The 25,266-nt window shown below is 46.0% G+C and overlaps 2 protein-coding genes across 8 annotated transcripts; one reads left to right on the plus strand and one right to left on the minus strand.

Annotated features, from left to right (window-relative positions):
• Positions 1-1,136: 1,136 nt before the first annotated feature.
• LOC125508574 (tagatose-6-phosphate ketose/aldose isomerase, putative (Mog1/PsbP/DUF1795-like photosystem II reaction center PsbP family protein)) lies at positions 1,137-25,266 on the plus strand. Of its 6 annotated transcripts, XR_015604284.1 has the most exons (8): positions 1,141-1,563; positions 1,657-1,736; positions 3,564-3,624; positions 11,060-11,117; positions 14,626-14,683; positions 14,768-14,840; positions 23,670-23,752; positions 24,983-25,266. XR_015604284.1 is itself a non-coding variant. In XM_087525767.1 (7 exons), the coding sequence occupies exons 1-7, from the start codon at positions 1,216-1,218 to the stop codon at positions 25,145-25,147; spliced, it is 843 nt and encodes a 280-aa protein (XP_087381893.1). In that variant the 5' UTR covers positions 1,137-1,215; the 3' UTR covers positions 25,148-25,266. The 6 variants fall into 6 exon arrangements, 4 of the variants coding, with proteins under 4 accessions (XP_087381893.1, XP_048529283.1, XP_048529285.1 ...); XM_087525767.1 differs by lacking the exon at positions 23,670-23,752 and having other exon boundaries at positions 1,137-1,563; XR_007283603.2 differs by lacking the exons at positions 23,670-23,752; positions 24,983-25,266 and adding an exon at positions 18,592-18,839 and having other exon boundaries at positions 1,139-1,563; positions 14,768-15,005.
• On the minus strand, positions 16,165-18,101 carry LOC125508573 (uncharacterized). Of its 2 annotated transcripts, none has more exons than XM_087525766.1 (4): positions 17,652-18,101; positions 17,300-17,557; positions 16,792-17,047; positions 16,165-16,686 (listed from the first exon to the last, which is right to left on the minus strand). In XM_087525766.1, exons 1-4 carry the CDS (start codon positions 17,750-17,752, stop codon positions 16,444-16,446), a joined length of 858 nt encoding a protein of 285 aa, XP_087381892.1. In that variant the 5' UTR covers positions 17,753-18,101; the 3' UTR covers positions 16,165-16,443. The 2 variants fall into 2 exon arrangements, with proteins under 2 accessions (XP_087381892.1, XP_048529282.1); XM_048673325.2 differs by having other exon boundaries at positions 16,792-17,062.

Below are 25,266 nucleotides of genomic sequence, written 5' to 3' on the forward strand. Positions count from 1 at the left end.
AGTGGCACTGGCACCACCGTGTGCGTCTGTGTACCCGGACGTGACGCTGTCGCACGACTGGCATTTGGATCCGGAGAGGATCCCAGTGTCGGCGGCGCCCGGATGGCCAGGGTCCATGCGAAGGAGGTGCGGCGCCGGCGGGCGTTGCTAACGTCGGAGCAGCAGCCGACCCGCGCTTTGTCGTCGACTCGCTCAACTGGGCTCGATGGTTCGCCTTCGAGCACGAGAAGGCGAGGCGACGCGGCGTCCGCGGCATCGACCACAGCCTGCCGCCGCCCGCGCTCGTCGTCCGCGATGAGGACCAGGAGGCCGAGGCCGTTTACCAGGCGGCCATCAAGGAGAGCGAGGAGGAGGAGCGGTGGAGGGAGGCGGACGAGGCGGCTTTCGAGGCAGCCATGGCGGAGGCCATGGCCCTCTCCGCGGTGGGCGACTGCGTCATGCCGCCGGTGGCCCCGCCGTCCCCGTCCAAAGTCGAGCCGGAGGAGCCGGCCTACCTCGAGCGCTACTCCTGGACCGGTGTAGTCCGTGAGTGGGTCAACGCTCCGTCGATCTGGCTCTGGGCGACGGAGAAGCAGGAGGCGGCCTACCTCGACCACTGGCGCCGCGTTCGGCTTGCCGAGGACCGCCGGGAGGGCGAGCGCCTGCAGATGCTCGAGCGCGAGGCCGAAAAGGAGGCGCGCCAGGCCCAGGCAGCGGCGGCAAAGCCCGACATCACCGCCGTCTGGAACACGGCGTTCCCCTGGGCCGACCCTGCGCCGACGTTGATCGACCTCACCGGTCCCGACGCAGCCGCCGCCGCCGATGAGGATGTTTAGTGTTTTAATTAATGTAATGTGGACTTTCGCCGGCCTTCGTGGCCGGCTTTTATGTTTAATTAAATGCATGTATTTATTTTCAAAATGCTTGCAATACTTTTTTTTTACGCGCCGATGAAATTAATCAGGCCAGCGTTGGACACTGGCGCCGACCCAAACATAGCGTCAGACGTTTGTGTCCATCGGGCCGAGCTAAACGGACAAAAAACGGATAAAAGCGCCGTCCGTTTGGGTCGACCCGTTGGAGTTGCTCTTATATCTTTGGTTATGTGATCAATAAAGCTGATGTTTAAAAAACAATTTGGATGGTGGGAAGTAAGCAAAGAAAGAATGGGTTCTTTCTTCACACGGATAGACCGACGTCCGACTCCCGTGAGTGTCCCGCTGGGCGTGGTGCGCCATGACCCCCGCCGTGCTTCCCCTCGCCCCCTCGCCTCCTTATCCAAAGCCACCACGGCTATGCCACAAACCCACCCCCGCGCGCCCGCTCTACCGGTGCGACGCCACACGCCGCGACTTCGCTGTCTACACCGCCTCCGCTGCCGCAGCCGCAATGAGCCCCGCCGCCGCTACTGCGGCAGATGAGGGGCTCCCTTCGGCGTCACAGTCACCGACGCTTCACCCTCCAAACGGCGGGGCTACCTCGTTGTTGGTCGGCATCGCAAACACGAGGTCGTGGTGGCAGTACTACGGCAGCGGCTTCTCCATCCGCGTGCCGCCGTCCTTCGACGACATCTTGGAGCCCGAGGTGACCGGTCTCGTCTACTTTTCTCCCTACCCTGCTTCAGATTTTCATAGCAATTTTGGGTGAGCTCAAGATTTGTTTTCGGCTGCATTTCAGGATTTCAGCGCCGCCATGACCTATTATGGCGACAAGGCCAAGGTCAGGGCGTACGCAGCTCGGTTCGCATCTCCAGATAGGTAGGTAAGCAAGGCCCCTTTCGACATACCAGCTACAGACCTGTTGCATTTACAGCTGTGTGAAATGTTTATATTTTAGGCCTCCTTTGGTTTAGAGGAATTTCATAGGAATTCTAGAGGATAGGATTCTTATAGGATTTTTTCCTTTAGAGCCCTTTGGTTCATAGGAATGGATTCCTATTCCTACATAGGATTGGTTCCTATCCTCCACATTTCATAGGAAAATAAAAAAGAGTCTAGACTCAATGGAAAAATTCCTTTGGTGTCAACCAAATGATATCTTGTTTCCTATTCCTACTCATAGGATTTGAGATACATGCCATCTCATTTCCTACAAGATTCCTATTCCTATGATAATCCTATCCTATGAACCAAAAGAGGCCTAATGATTACTCCCTCCGTCCGGTGAAGAGTGTACATCTAGAAATTTTAGGACAAATTATGAAGTGAAGTAAAATATGCATTGGAAAGGTGCAAGCCACCATCTCTCTCCTCTTTAATTATCCAACCCCCAATGAGCTAAGTGCATGTAGAAATTAAGAAGACCATGTGTAGAATGTTATTGGTCTTGATTACCGTGTGATGAGAGAGAAGTATTTTTTCCTACTTTAAAGTGCATTGGAAATATAGAAGTACACTCTTTTGTGGACAATTTTAAAGCCAAACACACACTCTTCACCGTATGGAGGGAGTAAACTTATAAATTTTGGCTAGAAAATTAGGAAAGTAAAGGAACTATATTATTCTCTGGGGAAAGTAAAGGAACTATATTATTCTCTGGGCTTTCCTGCGTGAAAGCTTAGATGTACTCCTAGCTACGAAATATTGTTACCGCACCGCAAACACAAATTATGTTAAGTTAGCACTTTAATCGTTTGAGATTTTTGTCCGTAAGTTAAACTTTTTTTTGCGGGTAAGTTAAACTGATTTAATGATTTTTTTCTCTCAAGTCGGTTGATATATGGTGTTCACTTTCTTTCATTTGCTAGGCTCATCCCAAAAAAGCTCTGAAACCAATCTAGAGTTTCTTTTAAATAATTGATTTAAGATCTTGGATACGCGGCCTGTGATTACCCTATACCTCTTCACAATAGTTCTATGCACATGCCTTCTCCACTTACTCTTTTCCCTATACCTCTTCACAATAGTTCTATGCACATGCCTTCTCCACTTACTCTTTTCACTTTCAATCAGTTGTCCACACCACATGCATGAGATGGCATGATAGCATGGTTAATAATATAGCCAACTGATGGCCATAAGGAACTGCCATGTCATCTATAGCCACCATCTATAGGTACTCATACAATAATGTGGTCTATGAGGTTGGCTATTACCTTAGTACTTTTTTTTCATCTTCTCTCTACCTCTTCCTTCACATTTATTGCATTTACCTGGAAATGCGAATATAGCTAGGCTCTTGCATGAGAGCCAACTCCCCTTACTTTTTCACATCTCCCTCCACATAGGCAAAAATGACATGGCTATAAGCCCACTATTGTACTAGCTCTTATGCAATCAATGCATAGCGCCATCTCTAACTAATTCTTCACACAACATGCATGAGATGACATAATGATGATGTCGCACGCATGCATGTGGCGTGCTTGCACGGTTAAGAAAAATAGGCAGTGGGTTGCAACTATTTAGAAATAGAGGATTCTTCACACAACATGCACGAGATGACATAATGATGACGTCGCACGCATGCATGTGGCGTGCTTGCACGGTTAAGAAAAAAAGGCAGTGGGTTGCAACTATTTAGAAATAGAGGATTGCATTCGAATATGCCTAATGCAGAGAACCTTCTTCCTGTTTTTAATGTAGGTCAGAACTTGTAAGCGTGGTAATCAAGCCATCTAATCAGCTCAAGATCACATTCCTAGAGGTATGTTGAGGAACTTGCCATTTTTCACAACTGTTTTTTTACTTAAGGGCACTACTAACTGGGGTGCACGCGACCAGCCCGTGCGGTTTTGGAATTACATATATAGATCTTTTAGAAAAATAGATCTTGCCCTGCTTCCACCTCCTCCAAACTAGAAGTCCCCACCTGCACTTGTCATGCCGCTTCCCCGCCTCTGCCGCTGCGGCGTGCCCGTCTCCTGCGAGGTCCTGGCATGCTCTTGCCCCTCGTAGGTGACGCTGTGGCCAGCCGCAACGTCCCTGTCTTAAGCTCGACCAATTGTCTAATCTGAACGGCGGTCAAAACTAAGAGGCCCCCACCCGCACCTGTCAATTTGCTTCCTCGCCTTCACCAGCGATGCCGTGGCGTCCCCGTCTCCAACTCGGGTGTTGTTCTTCTCCACGGTAGAAATCGACTGAACCGAAGGAAAAAATAGGACGTAAAAAAATCTCAAAGAAAAAATACGCAAAAAAGCCCACAAAAATACACATGCAACTCTCTTGTACGAAATATATCAGCCCCCTTCCCCTTTGGCGCATTTAATTCACACCAGACCGACATTAAATGGGACGCACGTTACGCGTGGTCCATCAATTGGTCGCTGCCGCGAGGAAGGTGTTTTGCTTAACATCGGGGTTGTTTTGTGTTGAGCAGAGGAGGGGCCTGCCGAGTCAATGGCTCTTGCGGATGTGTCTTGCACAACTTCGCGCACCTCCTGGTGTAGGGCGGCCACTCATTGGAATGGGCCTGACCTGCAAAATATGGGGCTCCATTCAACACCCCCCCCTCAAGAGGGGTGATAGATATCTATTATTCTCATCTTGTCACACGCCAGACTACATACTTTAGTTCCTAATCCTTGTCAAGCAGTCTGCAATTTATTTATTGCTCTGAACTCACATGCTCTATCTTGATGATCCCAACATCTAACTTCTATTTGATGAAGAATCTATCTATTTCCACATGCTTAGTTTTGTCATGCTGCACTAATTTTTTTGCTATGTCTGATTGCTGATTTGTTATCACACCACACATTCAAACAACTAGTCTTCAATATCTTCAATTCTTCTAATAAATTTCTTGTACCTTTCACTTAGCCCTTGAGCCATAGCTCTATATTCGGCCTCGACAGTTTAGGTGCACACAACAACTTGTTTCTTCTCCATGATACCAAGTTCCCACCAACAAAGACACAAAATCATGAGGTTGATCTACAATCATCTAGGCAACTTTCCCATGGTATCCATCGACCACGAGATGCTTGTTACTCTCAAATAAGAGTCTCATTCCTGGTGCCCCTTCAAGTACCTTGAAATTCTATACACCGCTTCAAGATGATCACTCGTAGGTTCATGCATGTATCTTCTTACCACACTTACCGCAATGGCAATGTCAGGGCATGTATGACATAAGTAGAACAACCTCCCAACTAATCTTTGATATATCTCCTTATCCACTTCTTCTCAGGCTGTCACTTTGTGGTTTTGCTCAATTGGGGTTGAGGCCATCCGACATCCTAGCATTCCTACATCACTTAGTAGATCTAAAGTATACTTCCTCTAAGATAGCGCAATTCCCTTGGCAGACCTGGTCACTTCTATGCCCAGGAACTATTTGACTCGGTCCAAATCTTTGACTTCCTCTGAGATAGTCAAGGGACGCCACGCAGGTGGCAACGTCGCCGGCGGTGAAGACGACGGTCAGTGGCGGCGTGGCGGCGCTTGGTGTGAGGTGGCAGCCATGGCGCTGCCGAGGGCGACGAGCAGCGCCGGGGGTTGGGCGGCACGACCTGGGCTGAAGACGGCATCGGTCGGCATGGGAGTCTTGAGAGTCGAGGCGGTCGGTGATAGGTTCATAAGGCGTTGTGGGTAGCTGATGTTGGGTGGGGGAGTTGTTGTACCGCGGATAGCTAAGATCATGAGCCCTCCGTCCCCGTTGATCGCCGGAGTTGTGTTAGGAAGGGTCCGCATTTTGCCTAGTGGTCACCAGCTAGGCACTTTAGGCAGTTCCAACGATTCCCACTCCATTTCTGAACTCCCTGCCCTCTCGACGCCAGTAGTAGGAAGCCCAGGACAGTGGACTGGGCTCTCGGTCGGAGGTTCTTCGTTTGAAGTACCAAAGTCGATCTCTTCTTCTGCTTTTATATCGTTGATGGAAAATCCCTCTTTGTCGAGGTTGTGGATGGGTGAGGCCATTGGCTCGAGGTTCATGGACGTGATTTCAATTGGAAAGGGTGTTGGAAGAGAGGGAAGATATCCGTTGGGGACCTAGGGTGGGCGCCAAATGTCGATGAATAATGTTGTCATGGAAGATTGTAGAGAGAGGGATAGCTCGTCATCAATGATGGTGATATAGTGGTTTTACACAGGTTCAGGCCCTTGGATGGGAAAAAGCCCTACATCCTTCCTACCTATCTTTATTTATTAAAATCACAATGGAATTTTTCTACCTACCGAGCTATAGGCTACCCGCTTGACCCCCTTATTTTGTGGGCATATGGATAGTCATAGCATTTTATATGCACACATATGAAACAAATAGTGGTTTTTTTTGAAAAGGAGGAAAGCTCCCGACCTGTGCGTCAAAACGATGCATGCAGCCATTTTATTTAACGGAAGTACGAAGACAAAGTCTGAGGTCCAGTACTGGCTCACAAAAGGAGCCTGCACGAAGTAAAAAATGTAAAGTAAAAGATGCCACATCTGGCAAAAAAAAGGCTACGATGACTAAACACCTAGCCTATTATTAACTCGCCATCCAAATCGGTTGAAGATAGCCCGTGGTACCATCTCCCACCGGTTGCACCCAGTAACCAAAAGCTCCCTGGAGTCCGCAGGAATGAGTAACGACCACGTACGGATCCAAGCTGTGGCTTTGTAGATAACCTGCAAAAAGTTGGTAAAAAATTTCCCGTTAAGATCATATCATTTCTGCAGTTCCATATAGCCCAAAATAGTGCACATATTCCTATTTGAATATGTCTCGCAATATTGGATTCCACGCAATTTAGCCACATCCCAAATAACGTGTTGATGCTAGTGGGAGGATTAACGTTGAAGGCTATATGAATCGTACGCCAAAGCAGTTTGGTTAGCGGACAATCGAGAAGAGGTGTTGTATATTTTCTTTATGGTCGCAAAAACAACATCGAGAGCTACCCACCCATCTTCGCTTTAGCAAGTTATCCTTGGTTAAGATCACTTCCAACCACATGAAAATTTTAATCCTCAACGGAACTTTAATCTTCCAGATATGAAGTAATCTCGAGATTGGCCTAGAGTCAATTAGATCCAAGTACATGGATTTCACCGAGAAACTACCATTCCTAGATAATTTCCAGTGAATGGCATCTGGTTGGTCCGAAAGTTGAACGTCCATCAACCTGTGCACCAAGTGCAACCACGAGTTCCAACATTCCCCCACCAGAGACCTCCTGAATTGGATATTAAGAGGGACCCTTTGTAGTACTATAGCAACATAAGCTTCCTTACGTTGTACAATATTATATAACGTGGGGTATTGCAGGGCTAAAGGCGTCTCCCCTAACCATGCATCTTCCTGAATCTAGTTGTGTTACCGTTACCAATGATAAATTTCACCCTTTGAAAAAAGGTTTCTTTCATCCTCAATAACCCCTTCCAAAATGGTTATGTCTAGCGGTAACCTAGGCCAATGTCTTAGATTGTAGGTACTTGTTACGCAAAATTTGTACCCTCGTACCCTCAATCACAAGAGACAACCGAAATAGGCATTTGCTAAGTAGGCATCTACTTCTAAGTTCTCTACCCCTAACCCACCCTGGTCTTTGGGTTTGCAAATTATATCCCATCTCGTCAATCTGTATTTCGTCTTAACTTCATCACATTGCCAGAAAAAGCGAGATCGATAAAAGTCTAGTCTTTTCCGTACCCTATAGGTACTTCAAAGAAAGATAAAAGGAGCATCAGCAAACTAGTCAGAACTGAGTTTATCAACACAAGCTGGCCCCCATAAGACATAAGCTTGCCCTTCCAGCAGCTTAGCCTTTTTTCAAATCGATCTTCAATGCATTTCCACTCCTTATTAGATAGTTTGCAATGATGAATTGGTATCCCTAGATAACTGAACGGTAGGGAGCCCATTTCACATCCGAACAACTATTTGTATGCATCTTGTTCCTCTTTGGCCCTCCCAAAACAGAACCATTCGCTCTTGTTAAAGTTAATTTTCAGTCTCGGTAGTTCTTCAAATAAGCTTCATATTTCTAGCTTCTTCAAGATCATGTTCCATGAAAATAATTGTGTCATTCACATATTGTAGTATGGACACTCCCGCATCCACAAGATGACCCACATCCACAAGATGCGGAACTAGTCCTTCTACTTGGCCGTTTTCTTTAGCCCGACCGATAAGAATTGCCAACATATCCGCAACTATGTTGAATAGAACAGGAGACACCGGGTTCCCTGTCGTAAGCCCTTATGCGTCTGGAAATGATGACCTATGTCATCATTCACCTTAACCCCAACACTATCTTTTTGAATGAAGGAGTCCACCTGTTTCCTCCAGGCCTCATCGAACCCCTTCATGTGCAGGGCCTACTGGAGGAAGGGCCATTTGACCTATCATACGCTTTCTTGAAATCCACTTTGAAGATAACCTCGTCCAGTTTCTTCGAATGGATCTCGTGAAGAGTTTCATGTAAGACAACCCCTTCTAGGATGTGTCTTCCTGGCATGAAAGCAGTCTGAGATGGTTGCACCACCGAATGGACAATCCGCGTCGACCTATTCGTGCCAACCTTGGTGAAGATTTTGAAACTCACATTGAGCAGACATATCAGCCTAAACTGCTCAATGTGTATCGCCTCCTCCTTTGGCAACAACGTTATTGTTCCAAAATTTAGGTGGAATAGCTGTAACTGTCCGTTAAATAAGTCATGAAACATAGGCATAAGATCACCCTTAATGATATGTCGGCATCTCTTGTAAAACTCTGCTGGAAATCCATCAGGTCTAGGAGCCTTATTCTGTTTCATCTGTGTTACCGCGTCAAACACCTCTTTCTCCATAAACGGGGCAGACAAAATCTCGTTTTCGTCTGTGTTGAGTTGTGGAATGTCCCCTGTTGCGCCCTCATCAAGCAACACAAAATTATCTTCGCCTCCCTGCAAAAGTAGCTTATAATAATTGGAGGTGTACAACTTGAGGTCCTCATGCCCTACAATTGTACCCTCATCCTGTTCTAGTTGGATTATTTTCTTTCTATGCTTCCCATTTGCAATCATGTGGAAGAACTGGGTGTTGTCATCACCTTGGACGACCTTTGTCACCTTCGCTCTGAGAGCCCATTTCATCTCTTCTTCTCTAAGAAGAGGATGCAACTTCTGCTCAGCCTCATTCTTAACAGTCCGATCCGACACATTAAGAACATTAGACTCAGTTTTCAAATCTAACTCATGCACCCGTCTAAGCCGTCTGATCCCAGTTTTTTTAAATGCGATTGCATTGCTATTAGTCCCCTGCGTTTCAAAAGATGATACCTGAAAAAATAAAAAAAGTACCTGCAATTGCCGAAAAACCTATGCAAGTTCTTAATTTTCGGTCGAGTAATCTGCGAAAATCATTTAAATCTTCAGATATAATGATGAAAAACACACATGAGTTGGCTAGCCAGGTCAAAACTAAACCCCATATGGATATGTTTCTTTGATTCTTTTTCAAAATCAACCATGACGCTAGATGAGGCAATTTTAGTGCTAAACAGAAGCAACTTCACTCCTAAAAATAACTAATTAGCAATAATAAGCAACTAACTAATAATACAGAACAACTTCGAAACAGAGGTGGATAATATCACATCACCTTCGTAAGCAACTTTCCTTCGATAAGAGGCAACCTTAGTGCTAAAAGCAGGCAACTTCACTACATTTTGTGTCCTAGTTAATTTATGTAACATTCTCCTAACTTCCTCATCGGTACTTCTAAGTTGCCTATTGTTCATGCTCGTATGTCGTCATTGTTTCTAAATGGCCTATAATACTACGATGTCGTCTTCCACTTCAAAGTGTTTGTAGGCAACTTAGAAAAACAATGATAAACAACTTCATAATATTGTAGGCAACTATTTTGCAAAGTTAGGCAACCGAGAAGCAATTGTAGGCAACTAATTACCAATAGCAGGCAACTAGGCATCAATATAGGCAGTTTATTTCATTTATAGGCAATTGACCATCAACCGTAGGCAACTAAGAATCAACAATAGGCAATTGAGCAGCCATGATAGGCAAGTTGGGACAATGTTACCAAACTCACAGATACACATAGTGCAGTGAAGTTGCTTTGTATGTAGAACTATAGATGCCTTATGTTTTGTGTGATTTTTCTTGTTTTTACGCAAACCAACCTAATAGTCAGTCCAACTAGGCGAAAAAGTAGTTGCTTCCCTATAACACTATAGTTGCCTCCATTGCATCCAAAGTTGCTCTCAAAAAAAGTTTGACAAAACCTACTCATATGAGATCTAGTTTTGGAGAACTCGTCGTCAGAAATCTGCTGGTGAAAACAGAACTGGATTTCGATGCTTGAATCAAAAGTTATGGCTTTTACAACTTTTTAAACCCCCAAATAAATGCACGTGGGGACAGGATTTAGGCTGATTCAATCGGCACCCATGTGCGCTACGGGATGTGGCCAAACAATTACCTTTTTTAGCGTAGACAGCTGGACACAAGGACATGCACTTACTATATACGGCGGTGCGCTTCAGACAACAAACGAGTGCAGCGGCGCTCCCTAGCCACGTCCTTGATTCTTGGTCCAGCCCCTCAAGAACTGGTGCAAATGTCGAATTTTATTTTGCCACGTATCGACATTCGAATGTCCACCTGACTCCTTGGCCCATTCTCTAGCAATGAGATCCATGAAGCCGTCCCTCTCGAACCATCCTAATTTGAAAGAGAAAATGGTCCTGTTTCCCACATGGGTCGCTTCCCCAGAGTCAACCAGTAACGGTGTATGATCAGAAATTGCTCTCTGAAGCGCCTGAACCGTTACCAACGGAAACTTCTGTTCCCACTCTATGCTGGTGAGCACTTGGTCCAACTTCTCATATGTTGGAACCGGCAATGTGTTCGCCCACGTGAACTGTATGCATTGTCTGGCAGTGAGGTCAATCTCCCTCAAATCGAGACTCTCAATGATCGTATTAAACATAAATGACCATCTTCCGTCGAAGTTGTCATTATTTTTCTCTTCTCTCCTAATTATGTTAAAATAAATAGTGGGTTAAAAAGCTTTTATGAACATATGCTAACTGTGTTACTATTGATCATGCTATTCCTTATCACTTTATCCTTGTTACTTAGAAGGCTTGTGCTTTTATCAGATATTACGAAAATAGAAAATCCTCATGTTCTTACGCGGATATTTGTTCACAGGCCAAAGATATAACGGAGTTGGGCACTCTAAAGGAGGCGTCCAAGTTATTTGTACCTGGTAATTTCTATCATCTTAGCTTGAAAGTCGCAACACTTTTTTAATGTGCTTTTAAATGAAAGTTGCCCTGGACAGTTGGACTACTTACAACTTCCAAATATTAGACGAGGTATGAAAAGAACTTAGTAGACAAAGGAACCACTTAATGTTAGCCTTAGCTTGCTGTGGGATGTCACTCTAAATATGTTGATTGATGGTCTGATCAACATATTATGTTTACTACTGAAATTGATTTATTACCATAATCATATTGGTGTGTTGTAAAGTTTTGCTTAATGTGCATAAAAGTTCAAAATAAATAGCAAACATAGCTAACTGCTTTTGGTGAGTTGTCTAATGGGGTTACATTCTTTATTTTGCCTTATGTTTGACATTTTATAATTGCGTAACCGTGCAGTGCAATAGTTTTCGTAAAATAGTTATGTTCCTAGATGAACATATGAGTTGAAAAACTTTGGTAAATAACTTGTGTTAAGGAGTATAAGTATTGGTTCAAGTCCCCTTGCGTATTCATACTAGTCTAGATTTCTTCACTTGTACCCTAAGTCCTTGTAATCTATATTCACCCATTGGGCTATGTAATACAGACACGTTGGTCCTCTTAACCTGGTATCAGAGCCCTAGGTTTTACCCCGGACACCGCAACCCTCCAATCTCGATTTTTTCAGTCTCTACGTTCTCTCCGTACCACTGATTACGAGTAAGAGGGACTAGTCAAGACTAGTCGACAGACTAGTCTATGAGTCGCAACTTGAGTGCCGACTACAAATCTTGTGTAGACTACTTGGTCTAGTCGAGTAGTCGACAGACTAGTCGAGCTATTTGAGTCGAGCGACTCAAAATTTTGAGGGGATAAGTCACCCAGCCTGGCCGGAGCTCGTGCTCGGGCGGCAGCGATGGCCGTGACACATAGGCGCGCATGGCCCTGAGACGAGAGAGAAGGAAGAGAGATAGAGGAGAGGAGAGGAGTCATGGAGGTGGTTGGCGGCAGCGGCTGGGGCCAGCAGTAGGCGGCTGGAGGTGCGGGTTGCGCACGCGTGCTCCCGTGTGTGATGGTGCTGGCGGCGGCAATGGGATTGATCGGGAGCTAGGGTTCCAGTGACGGGAGCTAAGTAGGCTGGCCACTTGGGCCCAAATGGGCCAGCTAGGGGGTGTTGTGTGGGTGCTGGGCTGGGCTTGGCGAGCGTTGCCTAACACTTCTGGTTTTATTGCATACTGTACTGTTTATATATACTACATATTACTACTTAGTTATTAACAATAGTTGAGTACTACAGTACCATGTCGACTAGTCCAGCACTAGTCTAGACTAGTCACGATTAGTCTATGAGTCTCAACCTCGGAACGACTCGTCGACTCGTAAACATTGCTCCGTACCAATCTCCTTCTCTCTTGAACGAAGTTAGCCAGGGTTGTCTCCTGGCTCGACTCCATCCGCTCCCTGATTGAACTTTCTCTCGGTCTCCGTCGATCTCCCTAGATGGATCAAATCTGGCCGTTCCAACCAAATAGCCGCCCGTCGGGCCGACCATCACCCTATACTGCTGCTATACACCACCGGACTCCTCTGACAGATCGGGCCACCACTCCTGCATCACATCTCCAAGATTCAGCCGCCTCTCCTACTCGATTCCTCGGTTCTTCGCCTCTCCAGTAATAGGACTCCCCCACTGTAGATCACGACATTAACACCCTCTGTTGGCTAGTCCAGATCTACGCCCCAACTCACACCTTGTTTTAGTCCGATACCCGTGACCGTCCAATGTGCCGTTCCCCACCATGACACCATTGCCGCAGTCTTCAACACTAAATTATGTAGAAAAGGCGAAGCCCAACATATAGTTGTCAGGACCTATTATGAATCCTGAAGAACAGCGACACCTTCAGTTATCAAAGAATACACCTCCTATTCCATTGGCAGGCCCCGTTTGCCAAATTAATAAGGCAGAACACACTACTTAAACTGGAATTTGCTTGTCATCACATCAGCATGGATTTTGCAGAGGGACTACCATAAGGACCTCATCCTGGTTGTGGTAGACAAATTCACCAAATATGCACAATTTTTATCCATGAAGCACCCGCTTATTGTCCAAACAGTTGCTAGAACCTCTGATTACATTTTCAAGCTCCATGGGCTCCCTGCAGTCAGATAAATCTTCACTAGCTCCCTTAAAAAAAATATTCACTAGCTCTCCCCGGCAGAAACTTTCTGAATCCCTGTGAGTCAAGCTCCATCTCTGTAGTTCAACCATCCACAAACTGATGGTCAGGCAGAAAGAGTAAATCAGTGCTTGGAGAACTACAACTACTTGAGATGCATGGCATTCCAGCAACCCAAGACATGGCATTCCTGCCTAGCTTTAGCAGCTTAGCTGAGTGGTGGTACGATGGTATTTTTTACATTTCCTTGCAGATGATACCTTTTCAGGCACTTTATGGCTTCCCACCCCCTCTGATAGTTGAATCCACCTTGCATGATTTCATCTCCGAAGACTCCCTTGACCTCCTCCATAATAGGGAATTAGCAAACCAGGCCATCAAGGACAACCTCCTCAAAGCACAATGATGAAACACTTTGGTGACGAGAGAAGAAAAGAGAATTCTCTGTTGGAGACATGGTCTACTTTAAGATCCAACATTAGAGACACTTATTTCAGTATTCAAAGAAATCTGAAGCTCCATTCCAAGTTCTATGCCCCCTTTAGAATACTGGAGAAGATAGGTAACACTTTATACAAACTGTTACTCCCTGACGGTTGCAAGTTACACTCAACATTCCATGTCAGTCTACTAAGGCAACATATTGGACCTGATGTGATTCCCACTCCCCACCTTCCTCTGTTGGATGATCATGGCCACACTTCAACAGCAAGCTTATACCCAGACCTCAAGGTGCTATCAGTGTTTACCCATAAGGTTTTCCCCTTCACGTGTTGAAAACAAGTCTGATCTTCTAGCGCGCACATGGTTCTGAATCCTGAACAAAAGCGACACCTTCTGTTTTCTGTTCCTCGTCCGACACTAGCTGGAAGCTATGAGATCGTCCAAGGCCAGAATCAACGGCTGGGATGACCTCGACGAACTGGTGAGCAAGTGAATAAGAAGAGGACGCTGCAGGTGCAGGATCCCCATGGCTCCATTTAGTTATTTTTACCCGCCATTTACTGTTTCCTGTGATGTCGTTGTCATCCCTCTCTTTAGTTTTACCGAGCCTTTGGACTGTAATGCTATAAAGCCAGTGATTCCAGACAGATCGGGCATCGAGTTGTAATTGTGATAAAGCCTAGCCACCACTGGAGTGGTTTGGCTCTACTTTCCTCTTCCAAGAAATAGAACCCGTGGTAGATCCCCTCTTAATTCAGGGCTAGTTTCTGATCTCTGAATTTTGTGAGGTATAGTAGTTCAGCTCTTGACAATAGTGTTAACAATTAACATGATATACTCATTTGGAATGCTTTATAGACTGTCCTAATATGTTAATTATGTTATTTGTTTCATTTCATAGGCGGTGCAAAAATATACTCAGCTCGAACAATTAAAGTTAAGGATCAGGAGGGTATCAGGTTATTTCTCTCAATTTTCAAGGGAATATTACAAAAGGCAATGGCTTCTGTAGTTAAATTGCTTTATGAGATAATATTTTGCAGGACGTATTACTTCTACGAATTTCGTTTTGACAGACAACATGTTGCTCTAATGGCCACCGTGGATAGTGGGAAGGTACTGGCTTGTCACATTTTATTTACATTTTTGGAAGAAATAAAGACAAATGATATTTTCTTTTCTTTTGCTTTTCATCATGTATTTTGTGCGAAAATTCGTTTCTGAGCCCGGGCTCAAGTGCACCTGATATCTTGGCCATCCAGTCACATGTGGATTCCCGCTGTAAGTAGTATTCCACCCGGTATTCATAGCGTACGTGATATGGAAAAGAAATGGGCCATCGCCTTATTTATTACGTGTGCGACCTCACCGCTCGGCCGGAACAGGCCGCCCCGCACGGCCCTCCATTTTTCCTGCGCTGTCCTGAGCCATCTGCGTGGCCTGACGGACAAACACAGCGTACTTATCTTACCCATCTCGCTCAAGCCCAGAAACAAACCCTGTCGACTCGTCCCCTCGCCCCACCTCCTTTAGCCGCAGAGTGCTCGTACTCAAACCCACCATGGTTGCATGCTCGTCTTCCTCTGCCCCAGTGCCAAATGATGCACTTCTTCCCATGATCCAGTGCCCCTTCTGCGGCGATGACCTTTTCACTGCATCGTCACGGTCATGCCACTTGCTTCGCCAACAATAGCCGCCGGAGCCATGGACACGCACAACCGCTCTGCAACCAACAAGCCTGTTCAAACCGGAGCAGCTAGCTGTTCCAATTTTGAATTACATCACACTAGCCGAGACTGTAGGCTTACTAACTAGTAGATGCACCACATGTTCTCCCACTCCATGTGGCCAACCACACGCAGGCCAGCAAAATACACAAACCAGTTCACCAGCTGCAAAATCGCCAACAAAACTCACAGAGCACAGCGCCCAAGCAAAATTCACAACCAGTTCACCTGAAAACTTAGTCTCTGTTTTTATTCAGGTCACTACTAACTAGATTATATATCCCAATCTGGGATCATTACAAATGTTCAAAACAATAAACACTTAATACATGGATGGATAAGCGTCCAGCACAGATCACACAACACACCAAAGAATACTCATATCACATTTTTTCCAACTAACGTACTAGACTACTAGTTTATGGCCCTAGACTCTCCTTCGGTTACTTCGAAATGTGCAACTTGCACCATTGGTGAACGCTGTCAAGGTACACTTAACTAATTGCCACCTCCACAGCTCTGTTCTGATCTACAAAGATTACCAACACACTCAGTCAGCATGACGGATTCAAACCAATGAAACAGTAAACACCACCGCTGCAGTGGCATGTAAAGTGCACAATCTGTAGGTCCACCCATCATCGTCAAAAATTCCGCAAAAACCCACTCAAAACTTTCTGCTTGATCGTCCCTCACCAACACACCAGCCAATATAATGCTCAAGAAGTGGTTGTTAACCCCCAACAAAAAGACCAAACGGCATGTCATATAGATTCATCCTATACGTCGTATCAAAAGTGATGCCATTCCTAAAGAACTTGTACTGCATCAGGCTGCTACCGTTTATCCACATCAAATTCTCACTCCTGCTCCCGCTATCCACAAGAACTACGTGAAATCAGGGTCTCCAGCCACAATGTCGGCGAAAACCTCCAAAGTTTTCCACACGTCATCGTCTGCCAGTTCACGACCTGAAGAAACTTCCGATGATGCTATACACTTTCCCAAGGTTCACAATATTTTCCTGCAACTGTTTTATAGGATCCTTTGCGTAAACATCTATGTGTGTTGTGTGACGGCCAGTGAACCTTCTCGACCATTGTCAATGACAAAGAGCGGTTGTGATTCTCGCTGTACTCGGTTATGTACAACTTGTTGTCGGATGCCCTCAACAGCCTAATCAACACAGGGCATTTACACCTACACGACCGGCCGTTCTCCGCCTCAGGCTTCCCCTGCACAACAACATGCAGACAATTTAACACATGTTTTCTCGCATCCTCGCAATAGACAAATGCCATCATTCAAAAAAAAATCAGTCTAGAAAGAAAAGCTCTCACCGAACAGCCACTGAGCCACAAATTATCTCGTGCATCGACTTTGTCCGCTCGTCGTTCAGCCTGCTCTCCCCATACCGTATGCCGGAGCCAACCTCCCAAGAATACAAATTGTAAGTCATACGCGTCACCCAACGAGTAAAAACTCAACCCAAGATCTGGTTTCACCGCACTTTTTGTAGGTTCTTCTGCAAATTTGTGGATAGATTGTTCAAGCGCACTCATCCGCGAGGCACGCGGCATCTGGTCTGGTAGTGCACTACAGAAGCACAACCTGAATTACCCAGAAAGTTCTAGTATCAACTAACAGTTTTCCAAAATTCTGAAAGAAAAAAAATCACCTAACACCCATATTTGAGCATGTTGAACAGACGGCACAAACCAGCCAAACACATGGGACCAATCATAAAATCCCTAAAATCAACTATACAAACTAACTTTGAGGATTTCCAGCATCTATAGGATGGCCACGCACAGCAGGATTCGAACAAACAAAAGTTGACTGGATTACCTCTCTTCGTCCATCAGGGGGCTTCGGGATTCACCTTCCCAGTGGATTTCGCAGATTGGGTCGGCGAGGCATTCTTCCTCCGGCAGCACTCGCCTGCAGACCGCCCAGGGCTGCAGCTCCCTACCCGCTGCGCACAGCCGGAGCCGCAAATTGGAATCCGCCGGCAAAGCAGGCGCCTCCTCGCGTGGCGACAGTAACGCCAGTGGCACACGATATGGGTGCTCAAACCTTTCCGCGAATTCTTCCCTAGGCGGGAACCTGAAACCGACGCTGGAATAAGCGGTGGCGACGGGGACGACGGCAATCCACAGAAGCAGATCTTCAGACGAGTTAATGGTGTGAAAAAACTGACCGGTCTACTGGATCCAGCAAGAACTCGAGCCCGTCGGCTTCCATCGCAGCTCCGCTGGAAGGGGTCGCAGCCGCCGCCGCCGCCGACGACGACGACGCCATGCTCGCGAGCTGCCATCACCCACTTCTCGGTCTCACTACTTTTTTCTTTCCCTTGCGAAGCCCACGCAGTAGACAGGACAGCTCAGCTTCGACCATCGAGCTGGACTACTTGGGCTTACGGCATGGGCCACGGCTCAGGACCCCAACCACTCACGGACGGACACCGCCAGCTACGAAACTGGCCCACCTGTACGCACTGTGCAAAGCCGTATATCGAGCGTATCCTCATTTTTCGCCGCTCCAACCCTGACGCGTCTGACACACTTTCGTCCATCCCTATGCACCTGCCAGTGGCTGAGATATCAGGTGCAGCTGAGCCCGAGCACCAAAAAGACCCTCTCTGTGTTGCTACTTTCTTTAGTCCTTGCAGCTGCATTCTAGATTCTTAAACTATAAAATTATATATCCTACTAATGTCCCCAAGCATTCATCCATTCGTTCGCTCCTTGAATACGGCGTGAACCGATAAACACAAAAATAATGCATGAGTCGTTTGGAGGCATATCACCTACTCTACTCCCAGGCATTATTTCTCGCGCTTGTAATGTTCTTTTCTCTGTTTCCGGTAAAATTTATTGTTGGGCTTCCTCTATGGGTTTCAACTAAAAGAATAAGTGCACATAACATTGATATGTTCAGCTGAAAGACTGCTATAGGTCGACCTTGTCAGAATAATTTCTTTTCGAGAAACTTTCAGACTAATGTCATAACCTTATCAAGACAAGTAATTTTTCTCGTTCTTTTTTTCCGGAGTAGAATATTTTCCTGTTAATTTCTGATTTTTTACCTTGTGGGGTATTTGTGTTGCACTGTGTAACATGCATTGTCATTGGTGGCAGACATATATCGCTGCCGCCACTGCTCCAGAGACGAGGTGGGAGACGGATGGAGTGACATTGCGTTCGGCTGCTGTATCTATGTCTCTCGCGTGATCTACACTAGTGTCAAAAATACTCTTATATTATGGGACATAGGAAGTACTATTTAAATATTATAGAACTACGGTATTAAAACACTTTGAGTAGAGTTATCTGGTTTTCTCACTCCAAGCCACGTCACGTTTCAAATGGCTGACCTTCATCTTGAAGTCGATCAAGAATATTAAATTTACAATTTACAGCATGTGGGGTAGCTCGCAACCGTCCGCCGCCGTGCCGGTGATTCCAGCGCTCGCAACCCACCTGCCTCCACCCACCCGCGTGATCTCGATGCCAATGTGTGTGATTCCTTCGCCGCCGCTCACCCATGCGATTTTGGTGCCAGCCCAACGCCGCCGCCCACCTGCGCGACCTTCACTCGTGCCACCGCTCACTTGTGTGATTCAGCCGCCCAGGGTTGGTGAAGTCACTCCTTCCCTGTAGTTGGTGGAATCGCCACCAGAGCCTGAGCTGGTTGCCGAGTTCCCGACTCTGCTGCTTGTACTCCTGTGGATGGCATGATGATTTGCTAGTTTTTGGAAACATTCAATCAGGAAATCAAGAAATTGATCATGATGATCCGCTAGTTTTTGAAACAATCAATCAGGAAATCATGATTACTACTTTTGGAAACAATCAATATACTCCTTGGCGAATTACAACAATCAGACAAGGTTTGGAGTAGATGAAATTCAGTGCTGAAATTCACTGTAATATTGTTACTCCAGATTTTGGTCACATTTTGGAAACAAACAACCAGACAAGATTAAATGTTCAAAAATTCTATAGGTGCTGACTAAATGGTCCTTGCTATGCCTGTTGACTAAATGGCAGAATCTTACTGTAACAAATACTCCTTGCAATGTTACAATGTGCAATGAGTAATTTAGGAACATTTTGCAAACTAGAAGGTGGATCATTCATAAACAGAACATATATCAGTTTCTTGTATTACAGACAATTGATTTAGTCAGGTTCTGAGAACATATCTGATGTGTATTTCTCATTCATATGAATCTTCTGCCAAGTGAGCTTTCCAAAAGTCAAAATTAGCCGCCTACGCAGAGCGTAGAGTCACCGATATGGACATGGGATCATGCATGACTGGTATATATGGAAACTTGCATATTCAGATAGCTCAACTCACAAGGATAGTTTTCTTGGGCATGCGTAGAGCATATTACTCGTATTAAATCCAATTGCAACAATATTCTTTGCGGTTTTCCCAACACAAATTGGATATGAATTTGATACTTTAAATGGATACTTGATGCTTTAGAAACTGTCTAAAAAAGTTCACATTTTTTAAAATCGTTAGTATGCGACCTAAAGTAACAAAAAAAACATGAGTTTTGACCTAGCACTACATAATGCCACTCAGCTTATCTTAAAATGCAATTTTGGAAAGCATCAGATTTGGAGTTGCTCACCTCTTCCCGTGCGCTCACACCCAACCAAACTTCAAACCAAATGGCAGGCAAGGCCGTAGCCGCGCAGGCACGACCACCTACTACATCGCCGGTGCAATCGTTAAAGCCATAGAGAATAAATGTATCTTTAAGAAGAAGATTGCCATTGATGATAATGTTACTGTCTACAAAGCTTGACTTGTCGCGAAAGGTTTCCAAAGTTTGGAGTTGATTACGACGAGACTTTCTCACCTGTAGCGATGCTTAAGTCTGTTCGAATTATGTTAGCAATTGCCGCATTTTATAATTATGGAATCTGGCAAATGGACGTCAAAACTACATTCCTTAATAGATTTATTAAAAAAGAGTTGTATATGATGCAACCAGAAGGTTTTGTCGATCCTAAAGGTGCTAACAAAGTGTGTAAACTCCAGCGATTCATCTATGGACTGGTGCAAGCATCCCGGAGTTGGAATATACGCTTTGATGAGGTGATCAAAGCATATGGTTTTATATAGACTTACAGTGAAGTATGTATTTAGAAGAAAGTGAGTGGGAGCTCTGTAGCATTTCTAATATTATATGTGGATGACATATTACTGATTGGAGATGATATAAAATTTCTGAATAGCATAAAAGGATACTTGAATAAGAATTTTTCAATGAAAGACTTCGGTGAAGCTACTTCTATATTGAGTATCAATATCTATAGGGATAGATTGAGACGCTTAATAGGATTTTCACAAAGCACATACCTTGGCAAAGTTTTGAAGAAGTTCAAAATGGATCAATCTAAGAAAAGGTTCTTACCTGTGTTGCAAGGTGTGAAGTTGAATAAGACTCAAAGCCTGACCACGGCGGAAGATTGAGAGATAATGAAAGTCACTCCCTATGCCTCAGCCATGAGTATGCCATGCTGTGTAGCAGACCTGATGTGTGCCTTGCTATGAGTTTGGCAAGGGGTACAATAGTGATCCAGGAGTGGATCACTCGACAGTGGTCAAAATTATCCTTAGTTACCTAAGAGGACTAAGGAAATATTTCTCGGTTATGGAGGTGATAAAGAGTTCACCGTAAAGAGTTACGTCGATGCAAGCTTTGACACCAATTTAGATGACTCTAAGTCTCAATCTGGATATATATTGAAAGTGAGAGCAATTAGCTAGAATAGCTCCATGTAGAGCATTGTAGACATAGAACTTTGCAAAAATACATACGGATCTCAATGTGACAAACCCGTTGACTAAACTTCTCTCACAAGCAAAACATGATCAGACCTTAGTACTCTTTGGGTGTTAATCATATGACGACGTGGACTAGATTATTGACTCTAGTAAACTCTTTGGGTATTGATCACATGGCGATGTGAACTATGGGTGTTATTCACATAGCGATTTGAACTAGATTATTGACTCTAGGGCAAGTGGGAAACTGAAGGAAATATGCCCTAGTGTGACGCCCCGAGACCGATGTGCCAGGTGTCTTCCAATTGTTCGCCGGCGTTGTCATGTCATTTGCTTGCGTGTTGCATTTCATCATGTCATTATGTGCATTGCATCATCATGTTTTCAAAACTTGCATCCGTCCGGGTTTCCCCAGTTCCGTCTGTTGTCCGTTCTGAGTCCAACCACACTCGCACGCGCCCGCGGCATGTTCAAAATATTATTTTATAAGTGGCCGGAAAATGTTCTCGGAATGGGTTGAAAGTTGGCGTGTGGTCTTGTTATAGTGTAGATAGACCGCCTGTCAAGTTTCATCGCATTCGGAGTTCGTTTGATAGCCCAACCGTTAAACTATAGCGGCATTATAGCCGGGCAAACGTCGGACGTTTTCGGTCTCCGGAAACAGATGCCGGGCCCTCTCTCTCTCTTCTCTCCTCTCAGTCTGAGGCCTTCTGCACAGCCCAGCTAGGCCTACCTATCCCCCCTCTCGATCGGATCCGTCGGATCGCGATCGGAGACTCCGAAAACCCCTCCTCACCCCTAACCCTAGCTTATGTCTATATATAGACATCCCACCTTCCAAATATGGACTAACCCAAGCCTACCCTGTCCCTAGCCCTTCTCCCACCTCGCAGCCACCGCCCCCACCTCCGTTTTCGTGCAGGCCACCTCGTCCCTGCCACTTGGCGTGTAGCCATTGGCTGCGCGGCCACCCCGCACCGCCCGTGGCCAATCGGAGGAGGCCACATCGCCCCCTCAGCCTCCACCACCACCGCGGCCCTCCAGGCCCATCCGCAGGCCCATGCGTTGCTCCTCCCCCGAGCCCCCGCTCGATCTGGACTGCCGAGTCCTGAGCGCCGTCCTCCGCGCCGGCAAGCCCGCCCCACCGACGACCTCGAGCGCCAACGCCACCCAGGCCCAACTCCGTCACCACCTCGCCACCCGGATCCACTCCACCACCTCGGCGTTTGCACGCCTCCCGCTCCGCGCCCGCACCTCGCCATCTTGCTGCTGCCCGCACCATCAAAGGTCCGCCGGACCCGCGACTAGGTCACTGCCGAGCCTCCTCACGACCAAGAACGGAACCCCGGTGACCTCCCGTGCTCGGATCTGGCCGCCCTGACGCCTCCGCTCGCGGATCCGGCGAGCCCCATTCGTATCACGCCGCCTCCGCTCCTCCCTGCCATCGTCAGCGCCACCGTCAACCTCCCTGCTCGTGCGGGAGCACGAGGACGTCGAGCACGCCTCGCTTGCCTGGGCCAGCCGGCCTCGTTGGCCCAACCACATCCCAGCGCCTCCCCAGCCCACTGCGCAGCTGGCCCAGCGCACCAGCCTCTGCACCGAGCGAGCCTCAGCCCACTAGGTGAGGCCAACCCCAGCGCCCAGCCGCCCCTGTTGCGGTCCAGCTCTTGTTTTTTTCAGTTCGGCGAATTTATCTATTTTTCCAGAGACAACAGTTTTGCAGAAAACCCCTTCATGATCATGCATATTGTAACTCACAAACGATGCATCATATTAAAATAAACTTAATATGAAAAATGCTTAGAATTGCATCTAGTTTCATAATATGTCATTTTCACCCATGTTTAAAATGTTTAATTTGCTGTTTGTTTAAATTTGCTCCTATGCCATGCTAAAATGCTTTAATTCATAACTAAATAACCGTGACTCCGAATTTAATAAACTTTATATGTAAATGGGGTGGAATTTTGCCTAGTTTAACATGGTCTACTTGTTTTGCATGTTTATTAACTCTAAAATTGCATTTAGGGAAGAACCGCACCAAATCAAAAATATGCTATGGGGATTTACCGGAATTGTTGTTCGTTGCTTCCGGCCTCATTTAAACTTGACTAGATAGGTAGTTTTACTTTGCTTCACCCTCTTGCCATGTTAACAACATTTAATCTTGTTGGTTACCTAAACGAGAGAGAACTAAATAAGTCATGTGGTGTTTTCTTCAATATGCAACTCCGTTGCATATTGAGCTCCACTTAATTTGTAGGATTGTTTGTGCATCTTGCCATGCCATGCATATTTAACCCGGACATGCATCATACTTGGTTGTGCATCATGCCATGTTTATGTGATGGTTGTTTACTATGTTGTTTGCTTCTTTCCGGTGTTTGCTTCTTCGGGTTGGTTCCAGTAACGTCGCGTTTGTGAGGATCCGTTCGACTACGTCCGTTTGTCTTCTTCATGGACTCGTTCTTCTTCCTTGCGGGATTTCAGGCAAGATGACCATACCCTCGAAATCACTTCTATCTTTGCTTGCTAGATGCTCGCTCTTTTGCTATGCCTATGTTGCGATACCTACCACTTGCTTATCATGCCTCCCATATTGTTGAACCAAGCCTCTAACCCACCATGTCCTAGCAAACCGTTGATTGGCTATGTTACCACTTTGCTCAACCCCTCTTATAGCGTTGCTAGTTGCAGGTGAAGCTTGGAGGCCGTTCCTTGTTGGAACATTTATTTACTTGTTGGGATATCATTATATTATCTTGTTATCTTAATGCATCTATATACTTGGTAAAGGGTGGAAGGCTCGGCCTCTCGCCTAGTGTTTTGTTCCACTCTTGCCGCCCTAGTTTCCGTCATATCGGTGTTATGATCCCGGATTTTGCGTTCCTTACGCGGTTGGGTTATAATGGGAACCCCTTGATAGTTCACCTTGATTAAAGCTTTTCCAGCAATGCCCAACCTTGGTTTTACCATTCGCCACCTAGCCTCTTTTTCCCTTGGGTTACCGGAGCCCAAGGGTCATCTTATTTTAACCCCCCCTGGGCCAGTGCTTCCTCTGAGTGTTGGTCCAACCTGTCAGCTGCCGGTGACCACCAGGGGCAACTCTGGGCTGGCCTACCCGTACCTAGGACAATCTGAGTGTGCCCTGAGAAAGAGATATGTGCAGCTCCTATCGGGATTTGTCGGCACATTCGGGCGGTGTTGCTGGTTTAGTTTTACCCTGTCAAAATGTCTTGTTGTACCGGGATACCGAGTCTGATCAGAATGTCTCGGGAGGAGGTTTATTCCTTCGTTGACCGTGAGAGCTTCTCATGGGCTAAGTTGGGACACCTCTGCAGGGATTTGAACTTTCGAAAGCCGTGGCCGCGGTTATGGGCAGATGGGAATTTATTAATGTCCGATTGTAGATAACTTGAACCTTAACTTAATTAAAATGAATCAACCGAGTGTGTTACCGTGATGGCCTCTTCTCGGCGGAGTCCGGGAAGTGGACACGGTGTTGGAGTAACGTTTGCGCAGGTTGCTCTCTAGTTTCTCGCTCGTGCTTTGCCTCCTCTTCTCGCTCTCTTTTGCGAATAAGTTAGCCACCATACTTGCTAGTCGCTTGCTGCAGCTCCACATATATTTACCTTGCCTTACCCATAAGCTTAAATAGTCTTGATCGCGAGGGTGCGAGATTGCTGAGTCCCCGTGGCTCATAGATTACTATTACACCAGATGCAGGGCCTGATGATTCCGCTCCTGGAGACGCGTATGAGCTCAAGTTCGACGAAGACTCTCAACGTTACTATGTTTCCTTTCCCGATGATCAGTAGTGGTGCCCAGTTGGGGGTGAACGGGACCGTTGTCGCATGTTGGGTTCTCTTTATTTTGGCGCCGTAGTCGGGCCATGAGTGTTTGGATGATGTAATGTTATTTATGTACTTGATTGACGTGGCGAGTGTAAGCCAACTATTGTTATCTCACCTTTATTATTTATATTACATGGGATGTTGTGAAGA

This window comes from Triticum urartu, chromosome 5A (assembly GCF_056163025.1).
Source record: "Triticum urartu cultivar PI428250 chromosome 5A, HENAU_Tu73, whole genome shotgun sequence".
In the NCBI taxonomy this organism is placed as follows: domain Eukaryota; kingdom Viridiplantae; phylum Streptophyta; class Magnoliopsida; order Poales; family Poaceae; genus Triticum; species Triticum urartu.